We start from the raw sequence: 26,054 nt of genomic DNA on the forward strand, positions 1-26,054 counted from the left end.
AGCGTGCTGATCATTTGAAAATGGGCTATTTATCAGAGGCCTAAGTAAATAAATATCCAATGATAAGATGAGCAAACAAAACAAATACACAGACCTTAAAAGCAATATAAATGACCAGTAAGCATATAAAAATTGTCTCACAATCACAAGATCTCACTCTAGTTAGAACAGTGATCATTAAAAAAAAATGCTAGTAAGGTAGTTTACAAAAACAATAATAATAATAATTAATAAAGAATAACAAATGTTAGTGAGGATGTACAGAAAGTAACTTTCATTCACTATTGCTGAAAATACAAATGAGTATTATCATTATGGAAACAATTTCCTAAAACCTAATAGATATAGAATTATATTATAATCTGGTAGTTCTACTACTAGGAATATAGCCAGTAGAAATGAACTCAGTACATCAAAGAGACATGTGCAGTCCCTTGTTTACTGCAGCACTATTTACAGCACTCTAGCTATGGAAGTAGCCGAGCAGCCAATCAGGATAACAGAAAGGACAAAGCTGTGTAGGTACACACATAACAGAGTGCTACTCAATCCTCAGACAGAAAGCTTATCATCTGTGTGACCAAGGAGGGACAAACACAGAAAGACACACTCCACACGTGGAAACTAAAGAAAACCTGAGTCTCAGAAGAGTAAGAAAAGAACAGTAATTAGTAGAGGCTGGGAAGGATATAGGGAGGTAGGGAAGCAAAGTATAGGTGCGGGGATGAAAGTTTCCTAATATTCTACAACACAGTGGAGTAACAATGGCTGATAACAAATCCATTTTAATAGTGGAGATGACTGAATGTTCTCAATACCAAATGGCTAGTTAGTTGATGACTATGCCAATTAACCCTGATTTGATCATCACGCATTGTAGATTACTCATGAAATACCACTTTCTACTGCATCAAAGGATAAATTAGGTGACAATGAAAAACAAAAACTGAAGCAATTTAAACACATTTTAGGAAATACATAGATTGGTCAAGAGTATCAATTTTATTTAGAATACAGAATATTCAAATACAAAAGAATGAAAACATATACCTATAACCATTAGAAAAGATAAAACATTAAAATGCTCTAGGTCTATTAAGGCACTGAATGCAAATACTTCCTGAAATACAAATTATCAAGTTTTAAACATATTTAAGATTCAGATGTTCTAATAAAATTTTCAACTTTATTTTTTCAACTTTCTTAGTCCCTGAACGGCAATTTTAAAAAAATACATATGCTATTGTAAGAAAATAATATCAAAACCAAGCTTCAAATGTATGTTTTAATTTCTAAGCATATTTTGCTATACACAATAAGGCACACTGATTCATAAAAGGTTACATAGCTTAAAGTTAGCTTTAACTCTGTAATGCATTCCAAAGTACATGCCTCCAGTGTTTTCTGTTTAGTATACAGAAAAAAAAAAGGTTCATGTTAGAACAAAATGGCAATCAGATAGTCATAATATGAAGGAGCTCTGTAGTGTCTCAATAGTGATAAACCTTTGCTACTTAGAGTAACAGTCAGTAAGATAACATCCGGCAGCAGGAGAGTAGACCGAGATAGGAACTTGCAGATTCCTAATGACAGTATATGTGTGAGAGATATGCACCTTGGCTGACGGATCAGCCTTATACGTGAAAATATTTTTCTATAAATGTGAATAGCTTTAGCCCTTCGCTAGGTAATGACTGAGTTATTGATAAGGCAAAAAGAGCAAAAGCTCAATGCATACAAACAGCTTTTGACTGTGATGGCCATCTGTGCTCTGGAACTCTTGTGTTACATAAAATTGGAGCTGGAAAGAAAAAAATCTTTTGAATGGAACAATAAAAAATTGGAAACGAAAATTATCAAAAGCATTACTTTCACAAAGCTTTTATACAAAGAGCAAACAGACAGTACATACGGGACATTTAGCTATGGGAGTTTGAAAAAGAAAAACAATTATCAAGCCACACTGTCTTGAGGATGAGTCCTGAGCTCTTAAAGATCTTTGTGCTTGGGCTGGAGAAGAGATGTTGCTCAGCTGGTAAAGTGAGAATAAAGCCCTGGGTTAGACTCTTTAGCATAATAAATGTATAGACTCTAGCTGTCCTAGAATACATGATTCCATGTCTCAAAAAAAAAAAAAAAAAAGGTGTGGGCTACAACTCAGCAGTAAGAATGCTACCTGCCCTATGGAAGCTGGAGACCCAATCCCAAGTACTAGCATACAAGGTGAGAAAGAAGAAAAATGGACAGTTTGTCTGGCACTGTAAACAATAGCAAGACTCTCCAGGAAAGCAGAACGACAGCTGTAATGGGGAGATATATATATGGGAAAGTGGGAGAATTTTATTTTGTTACACTAGACTCCACTGAAGAAACAAAGTGAAAAGCTCATCTTTTTAATTCAAAGCACGGTAAAACTAGTAATAAGTTCTATTTATAATTTGTATCTTGAAATCCAAAACTTCAATCAAAATACATCTATTATACATTCATTCTTTCACCAAATAATTATACAAGATGCAGGCACTGAGTTCACTGAAGCAAGAGCTTGTTCTGTGAGGACCACAGCAGAGCTCAGCCCTCCTATGACACAGGGCCTCCCAACAGAACAAGGCATGGCAGCTTTCATGAAGTAAAAACAGTAAAATGGACGAGGGATATTTTGAAATATGAGGAATAAAACGAAGGGCACAAACACTGAATGAAATTACCAAATAAGAAAGTAAACTTACTTTCAAAAGCTTGTAGCTTTAACACATATCCCAAAGCTGTGAGCTTGAGATCATCTGCTCCTCGTCCCCTGTCCTCACTGTGGCCCTCTCATTCTACCTTTCTCTCATTCCTCACATCCATCATTGATCTCTCCAGCTCTGACGTCAAAGCACAGGAGATCCAGCTGATACCTGATTCCCATATTAAAATAACAAATTCTCACAAAATCAATGATTAGTAGAATTATTTTTAAATGAGCCTAAGAATTAAAGTTTCATCAATAAGGTACTAAATTTTGTGATTCTCCATCAGTATGCAGTTTCTATGGAGACATAAATATAAAATAACTCGTGGTGGTAGTGAACAGTAAGGGCAGGACTATGAAGTAACAGTAGCAACTCCACCCACCTGCCCCACCTAAGCCCTATGTGCTGTGAGGCATGGTATTTGTGTGCTTCCCTTGATTTTGGTAAACTCTGAAGCCCTAAGACACGGCAGGTGCTACTCTAGCTGCTACAAGGACAATGGAGACCAAGGAGGCGTCTCTGCTCTGAAGCCACTGCAGAGCTGGTAGCAGGAGCAGACAGTGCGGAGGCAAGTAAAGAAGAGCAAGCAGGGCAAGGAGACAATGGTGAGGGCGGGGACCGGGATAGGGTAGCAGGACTCTTACTTCTTTCGGTCTTTGTCCTTCCTAATGTTGCTCCCTGACGCCAAAAATGACTGGTTCGGGAACAGCTCACAGGTAGCTTTCTTCTTAGCAAACGCAACTGATTCTTCCTCCAACATTCTTCTCTTTTCTTCAAGTTTCATTCTCTCTTCCTGATGAATTCTTTTGAGGTGCTCAAATTTGGCCTGAAGCTGTGAAGCAAACGAACAGTTCCCATAACTGACACTATGTGGCAGCACTCACACGGGAGTCATTTCCAGCTCAGCCAAACAACACACTCTCACCCCACCCAACTCATTTATGCTACTGGCCATGCTTCCTGAAAAAGCCTGGAACTGCCTTGGGAACTTTCATTTTAAAAGAGTTCCTTTATGTGATTGAGCCAATATATAAAAGACATAGACTCAGGAACAAAACTTTTGACTGTCTGTTAATATTTTTATATTCTTGTCTTATTTTTTGTATCTATAAAGCTTATTTAATAAAGATTCTCAAATTCATGCTCAATAAAAATAAGGGACATAAAAATACAGAAGAAAATTACCAAGAACATCAATCAAAAAAAAAAAAAAAGCAACCCTATTTTTCAAATAAAGATAACATGTAGGAAGAAGGAGGAGGAGGAGGAGGAGAAAGGTTTGAAAGTCATACTAATAAACTACTGGATAGCAAGCATCAGTTTATGTCAAGAACCTTGTGATGGTTTCAATGAGAAAAGCCCTCATAAGCTCACACTTGGTCCTAGTTGACCTGACCCAGAATCCCCAAAACAAGATCTAAAGATAGAAGGGAGGGGGTCATGAGACAGGGCCCCAAAATTAAGGCAGTAAACAGCAGGTGGTAATGGTTGACTCCATCTTGGTCAACTCAAACAAGGGTCAGGGACTTCATCACTGGGGGACCAAGAGCAGAGCTGGATCCTAGAGAAGGAACCGGAGGAGGCCTTGAGGGTTGCTCCTCTATGAGGTGGACTGCATGAGATGTAGAAGGTACTGCTTGCGCAGGTCACAGGCCACCTTATCCTGAATGCTGCTGCCTCACTGATTCCCTCCCCTTCCCTTATTTATAGGGATCAGAAGTATCTTTTTCAGACACTCCATGGGATGCATCCAAAAAATCAGGGTACGTATGCCCTAGATACTCTGAAAAACTAGGGATTAGAGAAAGCTGGTCTCTGAACAGCATCTCAAATTCTAACAGCATCCTACAGCTAGATCTACTCTGCCGATGGAAAGTAAAAAATTCCTTATGGCCAGGCTCTCTTCTAGTGGACAATCTCAACTTGTAAAAAGGCTGTAAACTGGATGCCATTTCTGAGGGTTTGTTCCTGTACCCAGTCCATTTTAACATTTACATTTTTGACATCAATTCAAAATCCCATGAAGAATATATGCATAACCTGGCCTCATTATAACATAGAAACCATTAGACAGGTTCAAGTCTGAAAATGTCAGAAGGTAGCTCTTCAAAACCAACTTGACAGATGAGCTACCACTGTCCCCTACATTGTGTACTGGAGTAGGTATCGACCAGAGATAAAAACAGTTGATTGTTCCTTTTAGCCAGAAATAAAGAAAAGTTACCAGAGAGGAAATGCTTGGCTTGGAAGACCCACCCTCTGACATTTTCACACTTAAAACTGTCTAATGGCTTCGGTGTTATAATGAGTCAGGCTGTATGTATATTTATTTCCCATGGTATTTTGAATCAAATCTTTACAAGACCCCAGTGGCAGCAGGTGCCCAGGATTTACAACAGACAAACTATACTTTTGTGGGCAGGTAACCTTAGATCACATTATTCCACCAATATAATCTGGTAAAAGTTTTCCTTTCACTCTTTATGACATTAATGGACATAAAAAGGAACTAATAAACAGAAAAATACAAAAGACATGTAAGTGATAAAGGTTTGTGAAAGATGAAGCTTAAAGATGGAATATGTATAATGATTAAAGGATTTGAAAATTCCTAGGATAAAATCAAAACTGATGTAAAAGTTCTACTTTAATCAAAGGGTTGCTCTTGGGACATTGATGGACTCTTGGTAACATAAAAACTGACTTAAAGAAAAAATTATGTTTAATCAATATAATTATATTCTCTGCTGTATTTGTTAAAAATCCACTTTTGTCTACCTTTTGTCTGTTACACAAAAGTTAAATTACAGTCTATCATCTACTCTGTAAGAGGGATGAAACATCCTCGAGTGGAGGTCTAAACCAATGAGGATGGCGGGGCTGAAAGTACAACCCTTAAAGTCAGCTGAGACTCAGGGGGCAAAGGGACCCCTCTAAAAGGCCCTAATAGCCTGATAAGTCCCTGTCTTCTTGGTCAAAGAGAACAAGAAGAACCTAGGGACTGGACTCTAACCAGTCACACCCTGCCAAGAGAATTATTGGGGAATGAGACATGGTCAGTAAGACTCTAACCCATTCTTATGATTCAACAGGTAGAGGAAAAATTACAAAAGCCAAGGGGCTCACCTTAAGTCCCCAAGAGTAACTCTCAGAGTCTTGACTGACTTTAGCAGTAAAAAAGGTTAAATTTGGGCCACCTACATGGTCATGAACACACAACAGGAAAGTATGTGAGAAACAATAGAACAGTTCTACCAGTGCCAACCAGGATTCCTCGATATGCTGCAACTGCCCTGCTCAATTTCTTGTTTGGGAGTACAAGGATCTGGAATTCCTCTGGAGGTGCCCTCTGAACAAAAGTATCAGCCAGTAACAATGAGACATAACTAGATAAATAACTCATTCATGTGTGTATAAAGTCATGACCTGTGGGGGTTTGATTGAGAAATGTCCCCCTATAGACATACTTAAACATTTGGTCACCAGTTGGTGGTACTCTTTGGGAAGGATATGGAACCTTTAGGAAGTGCAGTCTTGCTGGAGGAAGTATTTTGCTGAATGAGGATTCTGACAGTGAATAGCTTCACCCAACTTCAGTTCCTTCTGTTTTGTGCTTGCGTTAAGGAAAGGATCTCTTAGCTTCCTACTCAGCCACCTGCTACCATGCCTCCCCTGCCATTATGAAGGTCCACTCTGAAACCATAGCCCCAAATAAACACTTCTTTTTATAACTGCTTTGATCGCATTATATAATTATATTATAGAAATAACCAAATCAACCTACAAATTATCAAAGTACATTGGGAACACTTGGGCCATGATATGAAACAAAAAGAAAAAGAAACATATCTAAAAATGTTATCAGACATCCTAGAACAACAAAGAGTTCAACATACTCACTTGGACTCTGTAAAAAGAACTAACACTGAGCTGGTGATGGCCCTACTGAGTTGCCATCTGACCACACAGTAGGTGTGTCAAGGGACTGAAAGATCCCTTCCACTTGACAGTTCTCACTGCTTGATTCAGCTCACCTGATTTCTGGTAACTTATCATCTGTGCTATGTCTTCAGTAAACATCTAAAACAGGTCAGGTGCCTATCCTTAAGGGTTCTGTGACACCTAGGCTCTGCTTCTCTATTCTCTAATGTCTTATCTAACCACCTGCAGTGACCACCTCCAGGAATCCATCGTTGAACCTGTAGTATCTTTTTGTAGCCCTTCTCTAGACTACTCATATTCTCCCACCTATAAACCTTACTTTATGCACTGTAATGAGTGATCTGAGAGTTACTACTAGTAATTGAGATTGGAATAAAAGATCCTATGATTGCCCGTAGTCAGATATCAAGGGAAATTGGGAGTGCTTGGCACCGTAGTCAATGAAAGTTATGTCAGCTGACTTTACTTCTATTTAATAAATGCTGACACTGGAAACATATCAATGTGTTTGTTTCTAATAGTTCATTCACAACAGGTTACAAATATGCCAATCAGTACAGTGTCTGCTGTGAATGCATGAAGACCCAAGTCAATGCGCAGAACCCTTGCTAAAAAGATGGATATGATAATCTATGCTAAGTAATCCCAGCAGTTGGGAGTAGACAGGGCTTCAGCAGTTAACAAGCTCTGGCCAGTGAAGGATCCTATCCCAAAGCAAGCAAGCAAACAAAAAGCAAGGAGGACAGCACCTAAAGGTGATCTCTAACCTACTTACATGTATGTGTACACATGTGCGCAGGACATCGACACACACAGAAGAATAGGAACTAACTCAAAACTGGAATCACTGCCTAAAGAATGAGGAGGAAAAAAATCACAGGGAATTTCCTAGTATTTTCTTATGTCAGAGTGACTACTATGGTTCTCTAAGTCTGAATCCAAATGTAAAGAAAGCCACTTCACAGTTGCCTATTTTATGGGTAAAAACAAAAACAAAAACAAAAACCAACTACTGGAAACAGTCACTGCGTAAGTGATTGTCCTCTGAGACAAACAGCCACCGTCGTAAGGAATCCAACTGCAGCAAAGATAACCCCAGCTGGGCCATTACTGGTTGACATCCCTGCAGAGGCTCTGAGGAGGGCACCAGATTCTCCCATACCCTGGCAACTCTGCCCATGGAGAACAGCAGGTGTCCAACTATGCTGCTATCAGGGAAGCCTTCATCCCTGCAGGGAAAGGCTTTCCAGGTGTGGCCAGCTTGGGGAAAAGCACCCCCAAATCTCTAAGTAACCCCTCACCTAAGCTCTGTAAGGAAGAACAATAAATCTACTAGTTCCCCAAAGTTAACTCTGGCAAAACTGTGCCTCAGTTTGTTGTTGGAACCTTGAGAGAAAGGACAGACATTGCTTTGTCTCCACTACTGAAAGATTTTTAACCAAAAAAAACAAAAAACAAAAAACAAAAACAAACAAAAAACACTTAAGCCATAGCTGAAATGTTTCTGGATACAGTATTAGAATACTTCTTACTAACCTAGTAGTTACAAGTCTTTGCTGTTTATAAGGGAAGAATGTTTGCTCCAAAGACTAAAAGGTGGATTTCATGTTATAATTTCTTTTAAGTCTATATTTAAAGACTATGTGCTATAGTTTTCAAAGGACGATTACAATCTTAAGATTAACCTTCCAATTTTATAGACCATCCAAAATAAAAAGTACAAACGCCATCAAATCAAATCACATTCACCTCTCTTTCAGCTTCTTTCAATATGGCTTCTTTCTCCTTGACTCGCTGCACAAACATCTGCTTCATCTGTTCTTCCTTCCTCTGACGTTCACCATGGAATTCATGTCTTTTAGCTTCATAAGTCTCTTGAAGACTAAAAAAGTTATTTGTGTTATGCTCATGTTAAAAAGACATGCTAACAGTTTTGCAAGCCTATTTTATCAGTACTATCATTTCTGAGGGCCCCAGACACGCCACTGCCTGCAGCATCAGATGAAAGGCTGTGAGTGCTACAGCAAAGAAGGCAAACTGAGACTGACAGAGTCCTTCACAGGCAAGTGCGTTTCATCCCAAACATGCTCCTTTTTCAATCTTTGTTAGATGGCATCGATCCAGCTACATGCTGAAGTAATGGAGTCACATGACTTATCCCCACTGCTTAGCTTTGAGCACCGAGGCAGATTAGCTTTGTTTGTGAAGCTGACATCACCTAAATCCGGTCCTCTTTCCATTGCCACAGGTACTATAACCAATGTGCCCCTGACATTTTCTGCTTTCACCACTGCAATATTTTCCTGAATGATCTCTGGGCTTCTCGTTCATAGCTCGCTGTGTTCTTCTGGTTACTAGACTTTCCGCCCAAACCACAAAGCTCCTTATCTTTCTTCGAGTTATGGCTGCACCACCTGTGGAATAAGGTCACACCCTCTTTTAAACAGGCAGGAAAGTGCAGCCTGCTCTACTTCTTTTCCGGATTAATTCCTCAACAAATATATCAAGCCTCTTTAGGTTCCAGCCAAACCAAATAACTCACTGTCCTGAGAACATTCCCTCCTTTTGACTTTTCTTCAGTTTCTGATGTCTCTGCCCATTCTGTGCAGCTTTCCCTCTATCTCTGGAGACCAAGTGTGAATGTGACTTCCTCTACAAAGGCTTTCCCTTCTCCTTGCAGAACTCATCTTTCCAAACCATCTCCAGGGCATTTATACCCTGTCCCCCCTCTTTTTTAATAGATTCAAATACTGAAAATAGGTAGAGGACCCTTGGTCATCTTTGTTACCTGTCTATCCAGCAAAGCTATCTAGGCACTAATTCCTTCTTAATGCTGTCTTTAGAGACAGACACTTCTCATACGGAGAGACAATTCTAGCCAAGCAGAGACTGTCCCGGAATTCTATAACTAGTTCTCTTTGCCTACTTGTAAAATTCCAGAGCTACAACAATAAACCTTCCAATATATGAGGAAATGCCAAGCCCTTCCATTTCAGTTTATTGTGTGAATATCCAAGATTTAACAGAGAATACAAATTCTTTTTCCTCTTATATCAGTAAGAAATTTCTATTGCATTTAAAAAGACATTAATAAGTATACCTGGATTTTAAAATTCTTATTTTAATTAATAAATTTTATTAATATTTGATAAGTTGAAGAAAAACAGCAAGAAATGCTGCATGATAGCTATCATGGCTGAGAGCTAAGTTATATACATCAGGTTTTCTAAGATCACATCCTAAACATCTGTAAGAACATTCTCATTAAGAACAAAACATATCATTGTGCGAAATACCCTAAGTACTAGATGACTGCCTCGAATACCCAGGAGGCAAAGTATATAGGATTAGGCTTTTTGGTTTTTTGTTTGTGTCTCATTTTAAAGAATCTTCTAAGCCGGGCCTGGTGGCGCAGGCCTTTAATCCCAGCACTCGGGAGGCAGAGGCAGGCGGATTTCTGAGTTCGAGGCCAGCCTGGTCTACCAAGTGAGTTCCAGGACAGCCAGGGCTATACAGAGAAACCCTGTCTCGAAAAACCAAAAAAAAAAAAAAAAAAAATCTTCTAAAAATATTAGCTATTTTGACAAACTTCAGAAATTTCACTCCATTTTGAAGGTAGAATTGATATATCTTTTATACCAAAACATAAAGTAATAGTGACTCAACTTATCAATTGACAGTTAAAATAATGCTTTGTTACTTTATCTGTACACACACCCAGGAAGAAAGTAAATAAAGGTGGTGAGCAGAAAAGGTCTAGACTTTAGTGACTGCATGCCATCAGCAGCAGATACTCCTAACTGCAGATTCTTCATGTCTGCAGCAAACCTCAACAACAAACACTCTAATTTCTAGGTGGGGAAGCAAGAGCTTAGCAAATCTACTAACACAGCTGGATAGTTAGAAGCTGGGATGTGAACGAGATCAGACTTCTTTAAAGTCAACACTCAACCATGCTAGATCTCAGCAGAAGGAAAGAGGTGTGCTGCTCCTACACGCTTCCCACCATACTGACTTCCTAGGATATAGAGTTATGAGACCAACTCTAATTTTAGAGATTTGTTGTATCACTCTAAGGTAAATGAGAAATACTTAATAGATCTGAAGAACATGGTGTGTGCAGTTAGTAGGAACCTGTACTAAATGAACATGAGAAGTTCCTGCTACGCCGTGCCCTTCTCTGGGATCCAATTAGCTTGTTGTTGTGTGTACATAATGCCATTATTTTACATTATTGGAGATCTGACTACCATGAAGCAAAAGGGAAAAAGACCAATTCTTAGCTCTCAATGTTATCAAGTCTATAAGCTTTTTCACAGATGTTCTTGTTACTTGTATAGATCAAATAAACACGATGAACTTCTAAGTCTATTAAATGCACGGTTACTTGTTTCTTTAGAGTTCTAAAGATAAAAGTTCAGTACAACTACAGCAGTTAAACAATTCTACACTACTATACAAATCTTCCTTTCAAAACTATAGGCCCTAGCCTGCTGTGACACATAATCTGTATTCCAAGTGTCCAGAAGATAGGAGAAGAATTATGCACTTAAGACCGGCTTGGACTGGATAGAAATCTAAGGTCACTCTGTGCTGCATGGGTACAGTACTTGCCCGGGTTATTCACTGCAAAACCAAGAACCACAGACCTAACACTTCAGGGTCAGGGATCTGAATGAAAAGTTCATGGAAAGTAATTGTGAAAACATTCTAAAATCATTAAAATTGGGGATTTAAATTTTTATGAAAGCAAAATTGATATAACTTGATATAAAAACAATTAAGGCCAGATGTGGTGGGCCATTTTAAAAATCGCAGTACTCAGTGGCAGAGGCAGACTGGTCTTTGTGAGTTCAAGGCTAGATGGTCTACACAATGAGTTCCAGACCAAGCAGTCAGGCTACAAAGTGAGACAGAGTCTCAAAACCAGTACATATACATCTACAGATGCATGCCAGCTTTGGATAATACTCTATGCTTGGACCTCATTACAAAAATATGATTACTATGGGTGTATTAAGATATCAACTACGGCTCTTTAAGCTCTCACCTTTCTTCCTCTCATCTCTAGCTCTCCTTCTTCCTCTCCCTTCCCCCCTCTCTGTATGTGGCCATGGCCGGTCTCCTTCTTTCTACCTTCTCTCTTTCTCTCTGCCTTTCTACAATAAAGCTCTAAAACCATTTTTAAAAAAAAGATATCAACTACGACTCGGTATAACCATTTTAAATAAGGGATGATAGAAAAACAAACTGAACATCTGGCAATGAAGAAATCAAGAGCACCCTAACAGGTCCACGTAATACTTCTTATAGTTGCTCGGTTGATTCATTCGGGGTTTTACATGCCAACCAAATTAAGAAGAATGAAATGGGGAAGAGTCCTCAGAAAATAGAAAGTAACTTCATGAAACTATGAATAATGAGGCTTTCTATGTATTAGGCTACAATAAACCTTTTATATAAAACCTTATCAAATCTCACAAAATAACAAAGTACTACAAGAAATAGTTTGCCTCAGCTTGGCCTAAGAAATCCAGAGTCCAGTTTTTAAAAATTCCCCTGTTGTTAAATGGAGTAACCTGGGAAGGGCAGAAGCTGTCCTCACACTGGAGTGCCCTTCTTCCTGTGTCCTCTGCCAAGACCCTCCAGTGATGTCCCCTCCTCCTGGGTCTTCCCATTTATTATAGCTGAGAAGGTACTACTGTCCCCAGGGCACCTCTTCTAATGTTCCAATTTAACAAAGACCCCTCTTCCATCTTATAGTGTGTACCCTTCCTGTAGTGCACTCAGCACAGGTACCATTTATTCTGCAACAGAAGGTTTGAGTTGGGCATCCCTTGTTTACAAGCTTGTCAACTCCAAGACAGCTGGAATTGTACAAACCACCAGTACTCAGCCCAGAGCCTTACAATAGTAGACACTTGGGTGGAAAGTGTAGCCGAGAGGGTGGTGGACACATTCGGCACACATGTGGGGTCTTGGTTTTTCAAACCCTAGCACCACCACCACTGCAGCACACAAGTGAACACAGCAGCTGCTTTGAAAGTGTTTTACCAAGTAATGTTCAATATTACTACTGATTTATCTCAGTTTTACCTTCCTCTCAAATTATAGACTCATCCTAAATGCTTAAGAAGATGCTTAAATTTAACAATTTCAATTTTTCCTGATCATAATTCCCAACACTCTTTCCCTATCTCATCTTGCTTATGTCAGTGACCACCATTTGTACTGTTTCTTAGGTAGCTAAGTACTTTTTGATTCATCTATTCTTGGCATCCCATATCCAAACCAATCTTTGAATAACTCCTCAAAGTTGTACATCCTAACTATGTTATCAGTTTTGACTAAGCATCCATCTTCCTATGGCTGGCCTCTTAGCTAGTCTCTCCATGTCAACCTCTGACTGTCCAACCACATTCTCTCTTATTCACACAAGACAAAACATCCTCTTCCTATTCCTGCCCTTGGGCAAGGTTATATCTATCTGACCCACTTGCATACATACCCAGTAGCTAGCATGCTGAGCAGATGGATGGCAGATAAACAATAATTACTCACTGAACAAACATTTTAAAATGTAGATTGCTAGGCTCCATCCCTGGGAATTCTGACCCTGCATGTCTGAATCATCTACAGGTGACTGAAGATGAGTCCACCAGGCAACCCAGACCTCTCTCCTTGGAGATACTTCACAGCTGTCCTGTGTGCTTTCACTTGGAACCTCTGCCTCCCCAGTACAGACAGGGACCTCTGAACTGTCCCTAAGACTTGGAAGAAATGAGAGGGAAAGCCTCCTCTGGGAAACACTAGGGAAGCCAATTTGAAATGGTTAATCTTAAGTAAAAATACAGTATGATCAGAAAATCATCAGCTTATCAGAACTATTGGTATACAGTATTAATTTGGTGGGGAGGGGTTAAACACATAAAGCTCTTACTTTTTTACCTTAAACCACTAATGAAATTTAAAACTTAACTTTATCTATGATTAAGTCTTCCACAAGGTCAACAGCAATCTAAACAATGACTGGATACTCTCTAGTTCCTTCCTGTTGTATTTTCTCTGTGTCACTTGTTAACAGTCAGGGTAATTAACAAATGCCAACAGTGGAGTGGAAAAGGAATTCTCAGTCTCATAAAAGTTCAAAATAGTGTTGACCCTAAAGACTAAGTGCTTTATCCATCAGAATTGTTCTTGAGTGCTTTATCAACTCAGATTTGATTAAGTACATAAGGAATTGGAATTCTATGTATGTATGTATGTATGTATGGATGGAATTCTATGTATGTATGTATGTATGTATGTATGTATGTATGTATGTATGTGTTCATTTAAAAATTCAGGGATATCATTTAGCACCATATAAATTTACCAAAGAAATTCAGAGGGACATTTACATAGTCTAGTCATTTATCAAGGTCTTTAGGTCTAAAATTCTTGCCACTATGAGAAACTATTTTAACTCAGATTCTTTACAAAGAAAAGATATTACATGTTTGGCTAAGCTTCTGTTACTCCAAATGTTCTTTCAGAAAAAGTGCAACTGATGAAGATTTGGGTAATTTGACTTGTGCAATAATTATACTTTTATCTGCTTCTAGGCATCACTGCCCCACAAAAAAACAAACAAACAAAAAAACCAAGATGCAAACAAAAACTGAAGTGTTTCCTTCGGTTATTCATATACTAACTGCACAATCTAACTGCTCCTTTCTCCTCTGCTCAGGACCTCATGCATGCCGGCACTCTCAGCATTGCACACTGGTGCCACTCCTCCCCACCCCAGCTTTCTGATACTTTTTGAGACACGTTGTTACTATATTGCCCAAGTTGGCCCTGAACAGGTTGTACAGTTCAGGCAGACCTTGAACTTACAAGCTTCTTAGAACAATTTCCCAGGTAGCTGTATAAAAGGATTGTTTTTTCTTAGCTCCTTTACAGTCAGGCATAATCTTCAGAAGCAAAGGGATATCAGTTGATTGAGAAGTCAAATGAATCACTTTCATAGTTAGATTTCTAACAATACATCCTCAACACTGTGGAGCTCAAGAAAGAAAGAGTAATCCTTTCTAACTTCCTCCATCCCTGCCTTCCTCCAAAAGCCCCCCTTACCTGAGGGGCTTGTTCTCTGGGCCCATATCTGAAAAGCCCATCTCCTGCAGTTTGCAGCGCCTGTACAGCTCATAGTGCCTCATATGCGTCTGCTCCCGCAGATCCTCCATGTTTGTGCAAATAAGCATTTCCCGCAGCTTTACAAAGTCACAGTGATTTTCATTTTCCACTAGCCAGAGAAAATAAGTAAGAAAAGCACAATGCTAGCTTTAATTCCTGGCACACAATCAGTGCTTGTCAAATGAAAGGTAAAGGGAAGCACAGTGAAATAGCAAACAGCAGGATGTCACGTCTCATCAATGGCTACTATTACTATATACACATAAGCAAGGAAGAAATGCTTGCATTATACACTCTGAATCACTAACAGACTGAGAAGTCTGCCTCGACTACAGTAGCCAACAGATAAAGAGGAAATACCAAAGACATATTTTTCAGTGCTATATGCTCGAGTTATTTTACTCCTACTGTTAATTTATCAACTATAACCATGGACCATTTTACATAGTACTTAAGTAAGCTTGTTTCCCTCTCAAGTAGTAAATTCTTTCAAGATCTATAATGATCAAATCTTTTTCTATATCATTACATTTATGAATCTGTATTAAATATTATTCAAAATTAATGACTACAATGGTATGGTCATTCTATGTTTATGATTACCAAAGGACTATAAATAAATATATTACAGTGACAAAGTATTTTAAATGAAATTTTAAAAATTTATTCTTGTATATATGTATGTATGTGAGTGTATGATGCATGTATGTATGTGTGTATGTATATGTGTATATATGTATGCATGCATGTATGTATGTGTGTATGTATATATGTATGTGTGTATGTATCCATGTATGTATGTATATATGTATATATGTATGTTGTGTGTATATATGTATGTGTGTATGTATCCATGTATGTATGAATATATGTATGTATATATGTATGTTGTGTGTATATATGTATGTGTGTATGTATGTGTGTATATATGTATGTGTGTGTATGTATGTATATGTGTATGAATGCATGTATGTATAGATGTATGTTTGTGTATATATATGTATGTATATATGTGTATATGTATGCATATACGTGTGTATGTGTGTACGCATGTTTATATGTATATATGTATGTATTGTGCATGTGTGTATGCATATGTGTATGTATGCATGTATGTGTGCATGTGTGTATGCATATATGTATGCATATATATGTGTATGTATGTGTGCATGTGTATGCATATATATGTATGTATGTGTATATGTATGTATGTACATGTGTGTATGTATGTATTATGTATGTGAGTCAAACTTCACTGTGTTTTACAGATTGGCATCAAGCTTAAAATCTTCTGGCTTTAGCTCCCCAAGGAGATAGGACTAGAGGTATATCATACCCATTTTATTTTATATTTTAACTAAAAATTTTCTCAATATTTTACATTCATTTAAAAATATTATCAGCTGGGCATGGAGGTATATATGCATATGATCCCAGTACTCAGAGATAGAGTTCACAATTTCCAGGCCAGCTAGGCTACAAAAGCAAGACCACTTCATGTTTAACTGTTTATTACCTGTTCAGAACCTCATACATGCACTAAACACTCATTACCACTCCACTCTGCCCATCCCATTCCACCTTCTTTTTTTAACTTTTGAGTCAGGATATCACTATATCGTCCAAGTTGGCCCTGATGTTTATCATGTTTAACGACTACTTTATAGATTCCAATTCTAATCAAGGACTAGGGATGGAGATGCACAGAGCATGTTCTTGCATGCTCAAGCACACCGGGTGGACCTCCAGCAGCAAAGAAGCAGCCACCTTCTGATCTAAGTCTATGACTACGCATCTTACCTCTGAAGGTAACTAGCAGAGGAGACATGGTATGACACTGGGAGATGGGAAAGCTCTATCCACAGACTTTGGACAAAGCACTATACAGCCAATTCCTCTGTTTACTAACTACAATCTAAATAATTTTCCCCTCAAACAATTGCTCTAATTCAATTTTGAGATTACCAGGAGACACATTTATTTTCTGTCATGATTTATCTTACTTACCTTGTACGATACCCCAAGGATACTGACGACCCTTCACCATCTTATTTCCAACTTTTATCTCATCCATACTTCCAACAACAGCAAATGGCAAATGGCCCTGGAAAAGAACCAAACATCAATCTCATCTTTTTATACCACAATATAAGTGACTATAATATCAGTGGTGAAAATAAAAGAGAATAATTAAAGAGCACTTCTCCTAAGCTTGGGAGATGTACTAAGTATTCTACAAGAGTCACTTTTGGACACTACATAGAAAAGTAAATACTGGGTATCTCTCACATACAAGTCATGGTATTATTCGGAATTAAAAGAAGAAAGAAAAGGAGACGCAGAAGAATTTTGATACATGTGACACTGTCATGAACGTTTTCCTTTTAAAAAGCAAAGATGTTTTAGAAACTATACACATTACATAGTATATAAAATAGTAAGGGATCTTCATTTAGAATATCACATATACTATTAATATAAATGATGCAGAAAGTTTAAAGACGATGCTAGTGTAGTAATGTTATAGAAGTTGAGAGGAACAAGAGATGACTGAGAATGGGGAGGCACAGTTCAAGCTGGGCTAGGATCTGGGAGTGAGATCCAACAGAGTAGGAGGAACTAGCATAGGGAGAGACTCCATAACACGCAGCAGCTCAGCTGAGAGTTCCGAGTGCATAAATCTGTCTAATGTCAAGGCCTGAAACCCAGGAGAAAATTAATGTAAAAACAAATAATGTTTAATAGTTAGCAACTGAATGAATGCTTCTTAACTGTCTTCTGACAAATTACTAATGAGCATGTGAATAAAATTAGATATAAAGGCAATTTAACATGGGAAATCAAGATCACCTCATTTACATTATCAGAATTTAAGAGATTTAGTTTAGGGTTTCATATTTTCATGGTTGTGATGGCTAATCTTCACATCAACGTGACTACATTTCAAATAAGCATAGATTTAGAACCACCTGCGTGTCTCTCAGAAAGGTTAAACTGAGCAGAGAGGATCCATCCTGAAGAAAGATGGGCAGCACCTTCCATGGGCCAAGAACCCATACATAAAGGACAGACCAGACTGAGCCTCTGCATTCATCTGTTTCCTGACAGCAAACGCACTGTGACCAGCTAGCTTCTATACACTCCTGCTGCTGGGACTCGCATACCATGCTGAACTGTAATCTCAAACCATAGCCAAAAGAAACTTCAAGTGCTTTTATCAGAATTTTAGACATAGGAAAGTATGTAGTACAGTGGCATATGATAAATCAGAAGGAAGAAGAATGAACAGTTATGGGATGTTGCTGGCAGGTGCTAGGTACCATAACTAAGGGCATATCACTTAACCCTCGCCTAAGGCAGCCCTTAGGTGGACTATTAGCCAAACTCTGCAAATTAACAGTCTCCAGGAGGTAACTGTCATACAAAGCATGAGCCTCAAACCTACAACCCTTCAAACTACAACCAAGCATTTAAAAAATGGGAAACTTTGAGAAAAATAAAGAACTTAGTCATCTTAGATACATTAAATTAAGCAAACATTTCATTTGTACAGGTGACGCTATAAGAGGCAATGAGAGTCAACATCAGCTTCAAGAGTTCTTAAAAAGTCAAAACTCTAAAGTATTCCAAGGGGGGCTGCACAGTCCTTCCATGTTCTACAACAGGAAGGGAGGAACCTTTTCTAAGGCAGTGAAATATGTTCAGCTGAAGGTAAATCCCAGCTCACAAATGACTGACTCAATTCAGGGAGAGCAAGAGGAAGCAAAGCAAAGACAAAACTACTCAGTATCTATTTGTCAACAACAATGAAAAGTTTATTCTGATGAACTTTTTGACATTGCACCTTATTTGAAGTCTTTCTAGAAAATACAAATGAAAATATATCTCACTGTTCTCTGTTTATGTATGGGCGGTGCATTCCAATAACCCAGTAGATGCCTAAAAGTACGGCCTGTGCACAGCCCCATAGATAGAATGCTTTTCCCATTCAGCACACCTATAAATGTTCATAAACTAGTACCATAAGAGATCAATAACTAATCATCAAATGGGACAAAAAAACACTAAAACCACATGACGTGCATTCAAAGCACTACTGTACCAGAATCACCATTCTTTTGATGATGTCACTTGGTACAAAGCCCATGATGAGATTTTATCTTGCTATTCATATTGGCACATGACTAAAAACTAGTAAGCTGGTTATTTCTGCAATCTCCCGTTTTCTCTGCTCACAATAATAACGAAAGGCTCAGGAAGCAAAGCATCAGATAGGCAGGACTACTGTTGCAACAATGTTGATCGAAATGCAACTCAGCTTATTTTACAAACAGTCAGAATTATACTCAAGGGGAGCTCACGTTCATTGCGCCATTGATCTTGGAGGTCGTGTCGTCATCTGTTGGAAACTGATATATCTGAACACCATTGATGACCAGTTCATTCATGAGCTTCATCTTAAACTTCTGTAATTCACTCTTAGAAATTGTATCTGCCTTGGCAATAAGTGGTATAATGTTCACCTATTAAGAAAGAAAATCCACAATATTATCATGGAAGATTCATGGTGGTTTTTTTTTTATCCTATAGTCATAGTTTTTCTATATTAAAAAAAAACCTCCAACAATAAATTTCTCTGAGGAGGAGTTGGCAAATTATGATCTAGGTTGCTACCTGGTTTTTATAAATGAAGTTAAACTGGAATACCACCACATCTATTCATTTATCCTGATTTCCTGTCACAAGAGATGAAAAGAGTCACTAAAAGGAACACAGGTGGCTGACATACTTTACTACCTAATCCCCCCAAAAGGTTGGATCTCTCTAACCAAAATAATTACTAGTTGTCGTTTAATACATGCATATATATATAATTCTTATACACTCATTCTATGGATGCTAGTTGTAATAATTTTTAAAGGAGCTCTTGTAAAACTAAATTTTCATTTTCATTTAGGTTTAGAATCTCATTATCTTTTCTTCCCCTCAAATTTTTCAACTCCACACAAGGTATGTAGAACATAATGAATTACAAGCAAAAATCACCTGCTTAATTCACTAAGAACTTAGATTTCTCAAGAAAACTAAGAGAACAGGTGACATTGCTCTTCTTGCTGCCTCTTTTGCCCTTTATCCGCCTCTCTCAGGTCTAGTCATCAGAGAAACTGTCTGCAGTAGTAGATAGAAACTGCCAGTACCAGCTAGAAACGCTCTCATGCAAAGGAATGGCTCCCTCATCATGCTCCAGGCCCATTACTGCTACAGAGGAAGAAATGTGAGGTCATGAATACTAACTTACAAACTTAGTCCTGCAGAAGATTAACGTCCCCAATATAAGGTCAATGTCTCTATGAACTGAGTTTTATTATCACGTTTTTCTATTCTGAACCCAAACCCTCGGGCTAATGAACATGTGGAAAAAAAAGAAAGAAAAGAACACAGCGTGATTTTTCCAAAAAAAGAAGTAAAAATAGACCTGCAATTTCTATTCATTTTTTTATGCTTTTCTCTTTTCTCATTCTGAACTGGCTCAGTATCTGCCTCTGTATTTACCAGCCTTCCAGACACTTCCAAGGAGAATGATTTTGCCAACTCTCCATGAAGCAGATGGCAGAAAACAATTATAAAGAGGTTTCAAAGTACATAAAAGTTTTGGTGTCAAGTACTTGGTTTCAAGAATCATATATTCAATAACTTATGTCAAAATCTTCAAATTGTAATTGTTTCCAAACTGCATAAATATATTATCAATGTGCTCACAGGAAAGAAAATGGATGCTGCTCAAGATGGTCATTTGTCACCATCTGAATGAGACAACAGTAACTTTCCATGTCAAGCAGCTAAGAGTTTGGCTTTCAGGTACAAGAAAGGAGGCCTGGGACACTGAGAGACCAGAGGTCACCTTCATCTCCCATATAAATGAACTTTCCTGAAGCCTGCCAAAGGCCTAGTGTAGCAGCTACCCTACTAAAACCACTGCAGTGACAAATAACTACATAAATAACACTATGTATCCAAGTGCAAAATCAAGGCATTGGAGCTTGTCCTAAGTTTTCTTTTCAAACTTGCAAGAAATCTCATTTGTTACAAAAAGCTTCAGGCAGGATTGTGATGGAGACCCAATACAGAATTTGCCCCATCACTTGAACAAAATGAAGAGGGTAGACCCAATCTTAACATGAATGACTAGGGCTAACAAATTTTACAGTCACCAGAAAACATTTGGTTTCAAACCCTTTGATAGTGTGTAATTTGCTACAGATGAAACATCTAATAAGAGATACAACCAATATTTAAAATCAATCCCCACAGATAAATTCTATGATCTTTATACTGCTGTATCACATTTTTCTCTATAACACAAATTTTCAGTTTTGATTTTACTTCTTTAAAAAGAATAAATTTGTACAAACAGATTTCTTTGGGATTAGGACAGTAACTAGTCTTTTTCAACTTTTAAACAAATATCTTCAGTGAGTTAATTTTATAACCTCCAAAATTTATAAATAGCTACTTGCTTCAAAAGTTCAGGAAGAAATTTTCTTGATACAGTACAAACAAAAACATATTTCACTAAGATGAAATATTATTATCATACTTTAACAATTAAGTTATTCCTCTAATTTATGTTTGAAATAAAATTGCAGGACAATTGTAACACATGTAATCACTAAAAAGAGAACTTGTTTAGTATTTGCATCTCATTTTCCAGATTAAATTTCTCTAGAAAAAAAACTTTTAAAGATACATAAAATAAAAGATACAAAGTATGTGCATATTATCATAAAGATTCTTTAATATTTCAAGTGTACTAAAGTTTGAGATGTTGGTTGCATCCCTAATCCACCTTGTTGTCCAGGCTCTTCATGGTTAAGAGGTCAAGTGTCCTTAGAGAATGGCCTGTCGGAGCAATGAAGTAGAGGCACACATGGATACGAGAGTCATGGTAGTTAAAAAGAGCACGCTTGATCTTCAGTTCTTCCTGGAGATAGGCCTCAAATTGATCATCTATGTAATCAACTATTGGTTGATAGCTGAAAAAAATAAGGATTTAAATATTTAATACAACATATCCATGCTATCTTAGTAAGAAACTTGTGCAATTCTCAAGTCTGAGGTCTGTATCTTCCAGGAATATCAGTTAATATCTATACCAAGCAGACAGGTAAATACAGTGCTAACATATAATAACATATAATATACATGCATGACATTAATTCTGCCAAAACATCAGGATAACCTAGTCTGAAATGGTATTAAGTTCATAAAGATTCATTTCTACATACATTCATGTACTGGGTTCAGTTCTTTTAAGGCTTTTTTACAACTTCCCAAAGCAATTAGAAGTTTAACATACAATTAAAGTGATAACATGGCATATTGTTTAATTGGTTGAGAAGAAGAAAAGGTATCAACTAAAATAATTAAGTCAAAAAAGTGCCTGATTTTTGTTTTCAGTACATCTATAGGCATGAAAAGCTTAACCCACAAAACAGGAAAGGTTAGTATCAGCTGAAAATATCTAACTAATAATGCTGGCATGGCTGCATTTCAGTTCATTATAAACAGGCCAATTCTATCTTGTGCTGCACTTCTTGCCCAGATAACCCTCATATCCCCTTCTGGCCGTCTCAGCCTATTCATCCTTGGAAACACAAGTCAAATCAGTGTACTTAATCTCGGCTCAGGATGAGATTGTCAATGTTCCATTTCATTTTGATACACTAAACCATTGCTTATGCAACTTATCTTATGTGTTCATGTGTGTAGGTACACAGGTGTGCCCCTATATATGGAACCTCGGGAGCCAGCTGCCTTGCTTGTTGCTGCATTGGCCTGGGTCTTGCAGATTCTGCTAGGCTGGTTGGCCAGCAAGCCCCAAGAATCCTGTCTCAACTCCCTAGGACTGGATTACAAGCAAGCATGTGCCACTGGGCCGCCCCGCCCTTTGGATGGTTCTGGAGAGAAGACTCAGGGCATGACACTTAAGCACTTTACTGACTGGGCTATCTCCCCGGCCCTGCTACCTTTCTACTGTCAAGTGACTTCACCAATAATGCCTGCCATGTGGCTTCTGTCTAGCTCTAAACCTAAGACTGTCTGAATGGATTTAAGGTCTGCTTAGTTAGAGAAAACTCATACTGTAAACCTAGACAAGAACCCAAAAGAGACATGTGCAACACAATTCGAGGTCCAGATACACCATAAAGGAGGGTATGGAAAAACCTGGGTCAGAGGACCAGAACTGCTGTGAAACAGCATCCTCTGGACAACATGGAGGTTGCACCTCACAGGAGGGTGGTTCTGATGCTCTGGTCTGCAATCTGTGTTTACTGACACTGAAGGTCCTTGCCCTCAATTGGTTTTGATCTATCAACAAAGCTGCCAGTAGCTAATGGCTAAGTCAAGGGTAGGGACACTGAGAGTTGCACGGGTAGGATGCAGAGAGAATCTGGGACTGGGAGAGAGGAAAAGGGGACACAGAAGCCAGGAAGAGGTAAAGTCAACCAGCAATGTCAGTTTCTGGGTAAGTGGCCACCGACCACTTCCCCAACTGGGCATGGGGTAGCAGGGAAGATTTAGGAGTGCCCAGTCATTGAGTTAGACAAGGCATTTTAAGACTAACTGTTGTTTGTGTGTGTTTCCAATTCACAGATCCAAGACAGCTCCTGGGTAGGTGCAAGCATGCGACCAGCCAGGAACACAAAGTGGGCAGACACAACTCCTGAAGCAGCGCCTACGAACTCTCAAAAGCCACAGCTATCCACATAGACTGCAGCCGTCAACGTTACTGTGCTAACGGGAGAATACACACGCACACGTGCACAGACACACACACACACACACACACACACACACACATACAGAGAGAGAGAGAGAGAGAGAGAGAGAGAGAGAGAGAGAGAGAGAGAGAGAGAGAGGACATGAATCTGGGAGGGACTAAAAGAAGGGCTTGCTGGAGATCAGGGAGAGAAGGGTGAATATGATCAAAGGGTACTGCACTCATTTTGAAAGTCTAAATATGTTTCCAACAATGATTAAAGAAAGAAATTAATTCATAAACAATATATACAACTGTATATGTTACCCTTATATATCTTAAACATTCCTTCTCAATAAAATAAGTCTAAATATTAGTGAAAATATTAATTAAAAATACACTAATGAGCAGAAAAGAGTCACAACTTTTTCTTAAATATGTATTTTAATGCTGTGACTTACTTATTCTAAATAAAAACAAGAAAAAGATTATAATTTGTCAATAACAACAAAACAATGATTAGTTGCTAAGCAAAAAAGAAGAAATTATGTCTGGGAAGTAAAGTCGTGTATTGTATCAGCAGAAAATAAAATTACAGCTCAAAAGGAAAAGGGCAGTCTTCACCCTGAAATAAGACTGGTCTTATTACAAGGAAGAATACAAACAAGTGAACAAACAAACAAACCACACATACCTGTCTTCTTTATTGATCTGGTCACCAAAGCCCACTGTATTTACAATGGTCAGTTTCAAGCGAACATTGCTTTCCTGGAGTTCATATGTCTGAGCTCTAAGTCTAACACATGGACAAAAATGTGAGGATTCGAGTTCTTCAAAATTAGTATTAAACAATGTGTTAATCAGTGTTGACTTTCCAATTCCAGTCTCCCCTAGAAAAAAACAAAGCACATTTTCACACGTGCAGAGAATCACTGGGAAGAACAACATATGCAAACTCTAGGATGGCTTCAAGGAGTCTATTTCAAAGGCAACGTGGTCTATAAAAGAATTTAGGCTAACACTGGTCTTAAATCACTAGAGAAACAATTATGATACATGCCAAGTTACTCTGCACTCTGAAAGTGAAAAAAAAAAAGTTTGAAGTTAAGCAAATTAGAATTTAAAAAACTCATAAAATCCACAGAGCTGTTAATCTGCTTATATAAACAATGACATGAGCACAGGAACATAAATGGTGAAAAACTTGGAAAAAGAGCTACTGGCACTCACCTACACAGAGAATATTAAAACAGAAGCCTTGCTCAATGGATCTATCGACCAGCTGATCAGGTAAACTTTCAAACCCAACATGGCCACACATAGACAAGGAGCGGGGATGCTCTTTTTTCTGAAGGAAATTAAAACAAATTAATTATATTTTTATATTTGATATTTAATCACTGTAAGATATAAGCATACTTGAAAAGATAAATATAATTATCAAGGCAGCTCAAGAGTTCATGACTTCTATTTCTGACTGAAGATAAAAGTGATTAAATTTGTGAAACTGTCAAGCCTCCCAAAGCACTTACTTCTCATTCCTTTATATGACCCAAAACCATAATTTTTAACATTAAAACAAGTGACCTCCAAAACTAAGAAAACATCCAAGTAAACTGCATATTCACTGACAAAATGGGTTCACTGTTATTAAGGATGCTTATGTATAAATTTTGAATAACTAAGAAAATCCTAAAGAACAGAGTTATAGAGTGGAACATTTATATTCTGAGCTATAAGGGTATATTTGTACTTCATATTACAGGAAAGAATCTACATATATACATATTATAAATAACACACACACACACACACACACGCACGCACACACACACACACACACACACACACGCGCACACACACACTGCTAACCCTCTGAGTGAAACTCTGACTTAGATGGAGCCCTGAGAGGACTGCAAGGCTTAGCGGCCTTGGCATGCCAACTGGCGACACAGTGAGAAAGAGAAGATAAGAGGGGAAAACTCAGGAGACAACAGGAAGGGAGGCCCACGCAGCAATCTCAGAGACAAAGCTCACCTTGTGACCAGAGGGACAGAGTAAACTTTGGAATGGAGTCTTTGGTCCTCTTCTCCATAAAGTTTGTATGAGATGAAGCTCCCAGAAAGGGGCTAAGAGCAGGAGGGAAAGAGTAAAGGGAAAGGAAAAAAGAAATGAGGGAAGACTGCACTGTCAAAGATGCTACAAGACCAAATGGTTGCATTCTGATGCCAAGGAGAGGTGAAATGATGCAAACCAGGACCAAATTATCCTGGGCTGTGTTAGGTCCCTTTGAAAGCTATCTATGCCTACCATGCCTACCCCGGTTTCTAAACTCATGTTCTGGTGACTATCCAAACCTTAAAAGTTAAGAATGTCAGTAGCAGTAAGGCTGTTTGGAAAAGCTGGAAGGAATCATTCTTGAATTTATGTGTGAGTGTGTG

General features: G+C 38.2%; 1 protein-coding gene across 2 annotated transcripts in view; it reads right to left on the reverse strand.

Annotated features, from left to right (window-relative positions):
* Positions 1-1,074: 1,074 nt before the first annotated feature.
* The window catches only part of Septin10 (septin 10), a 51,296-nt gene continuing 26,316 nt past the window's right edge, over positions 1,075-26,054 (reverse strand). Inside the window, exons 2-10 of one of the 2 annotated variants that reach the window (XM_021204453.2) lie at positions 24,844-24,961; positions 24,308-24,503; positions 21,700-21,886; positions 19,214-19,375; positions 16,860-16,956; positions 14,793-14,961; positions 8,427-8,559; positions 3,380-3,567; positions 1,075-1,801 (exon numbers count right to left, since the gene is read on the reverse strand). In XM_021204453.2, coding sequence (XP_021060112.2) covers positions 1,786-1,801; positions 3,380-3,567; positions 8,427-8,559; positions 14,793-14,961; positions 16,860-16,956; positions 19,214-19,375; positions 21,700-21,886; positions 24,308-24,503; positions 24,844-24,961 — 1,266 coding nt within the window. In that variant the 3' untranslated portion in view covers positions 1,075-1,785. Of the gene's footprint in view, positions 2,033-3,379; positions 3,568-8,426; positions 8,560-14,792; positions 14,962-16,859; positions 16,957-19,213; positions 19,376-21,699; positions 21,887-24,307; positions 24,504-24,843; positions 24,962-26,054 lie in introns of both variants that reach the window. The other variant, XM_029542491.1, reaches the window with a different exon arrangement.

The sequence above is a fragment of the Mus pahari genome, chromosome 9, assembly GCF_900095145.1.
Source record: "Mus pahari chromosome 9, PAHARI_EIJ_v1.1, whole genome shotgun sequence".
Lineage (NCBI taxonomy): Eukaryota > Metazoa > Chordata > Mammalia > Rodentia > Muridae > Mus > Mus pahari.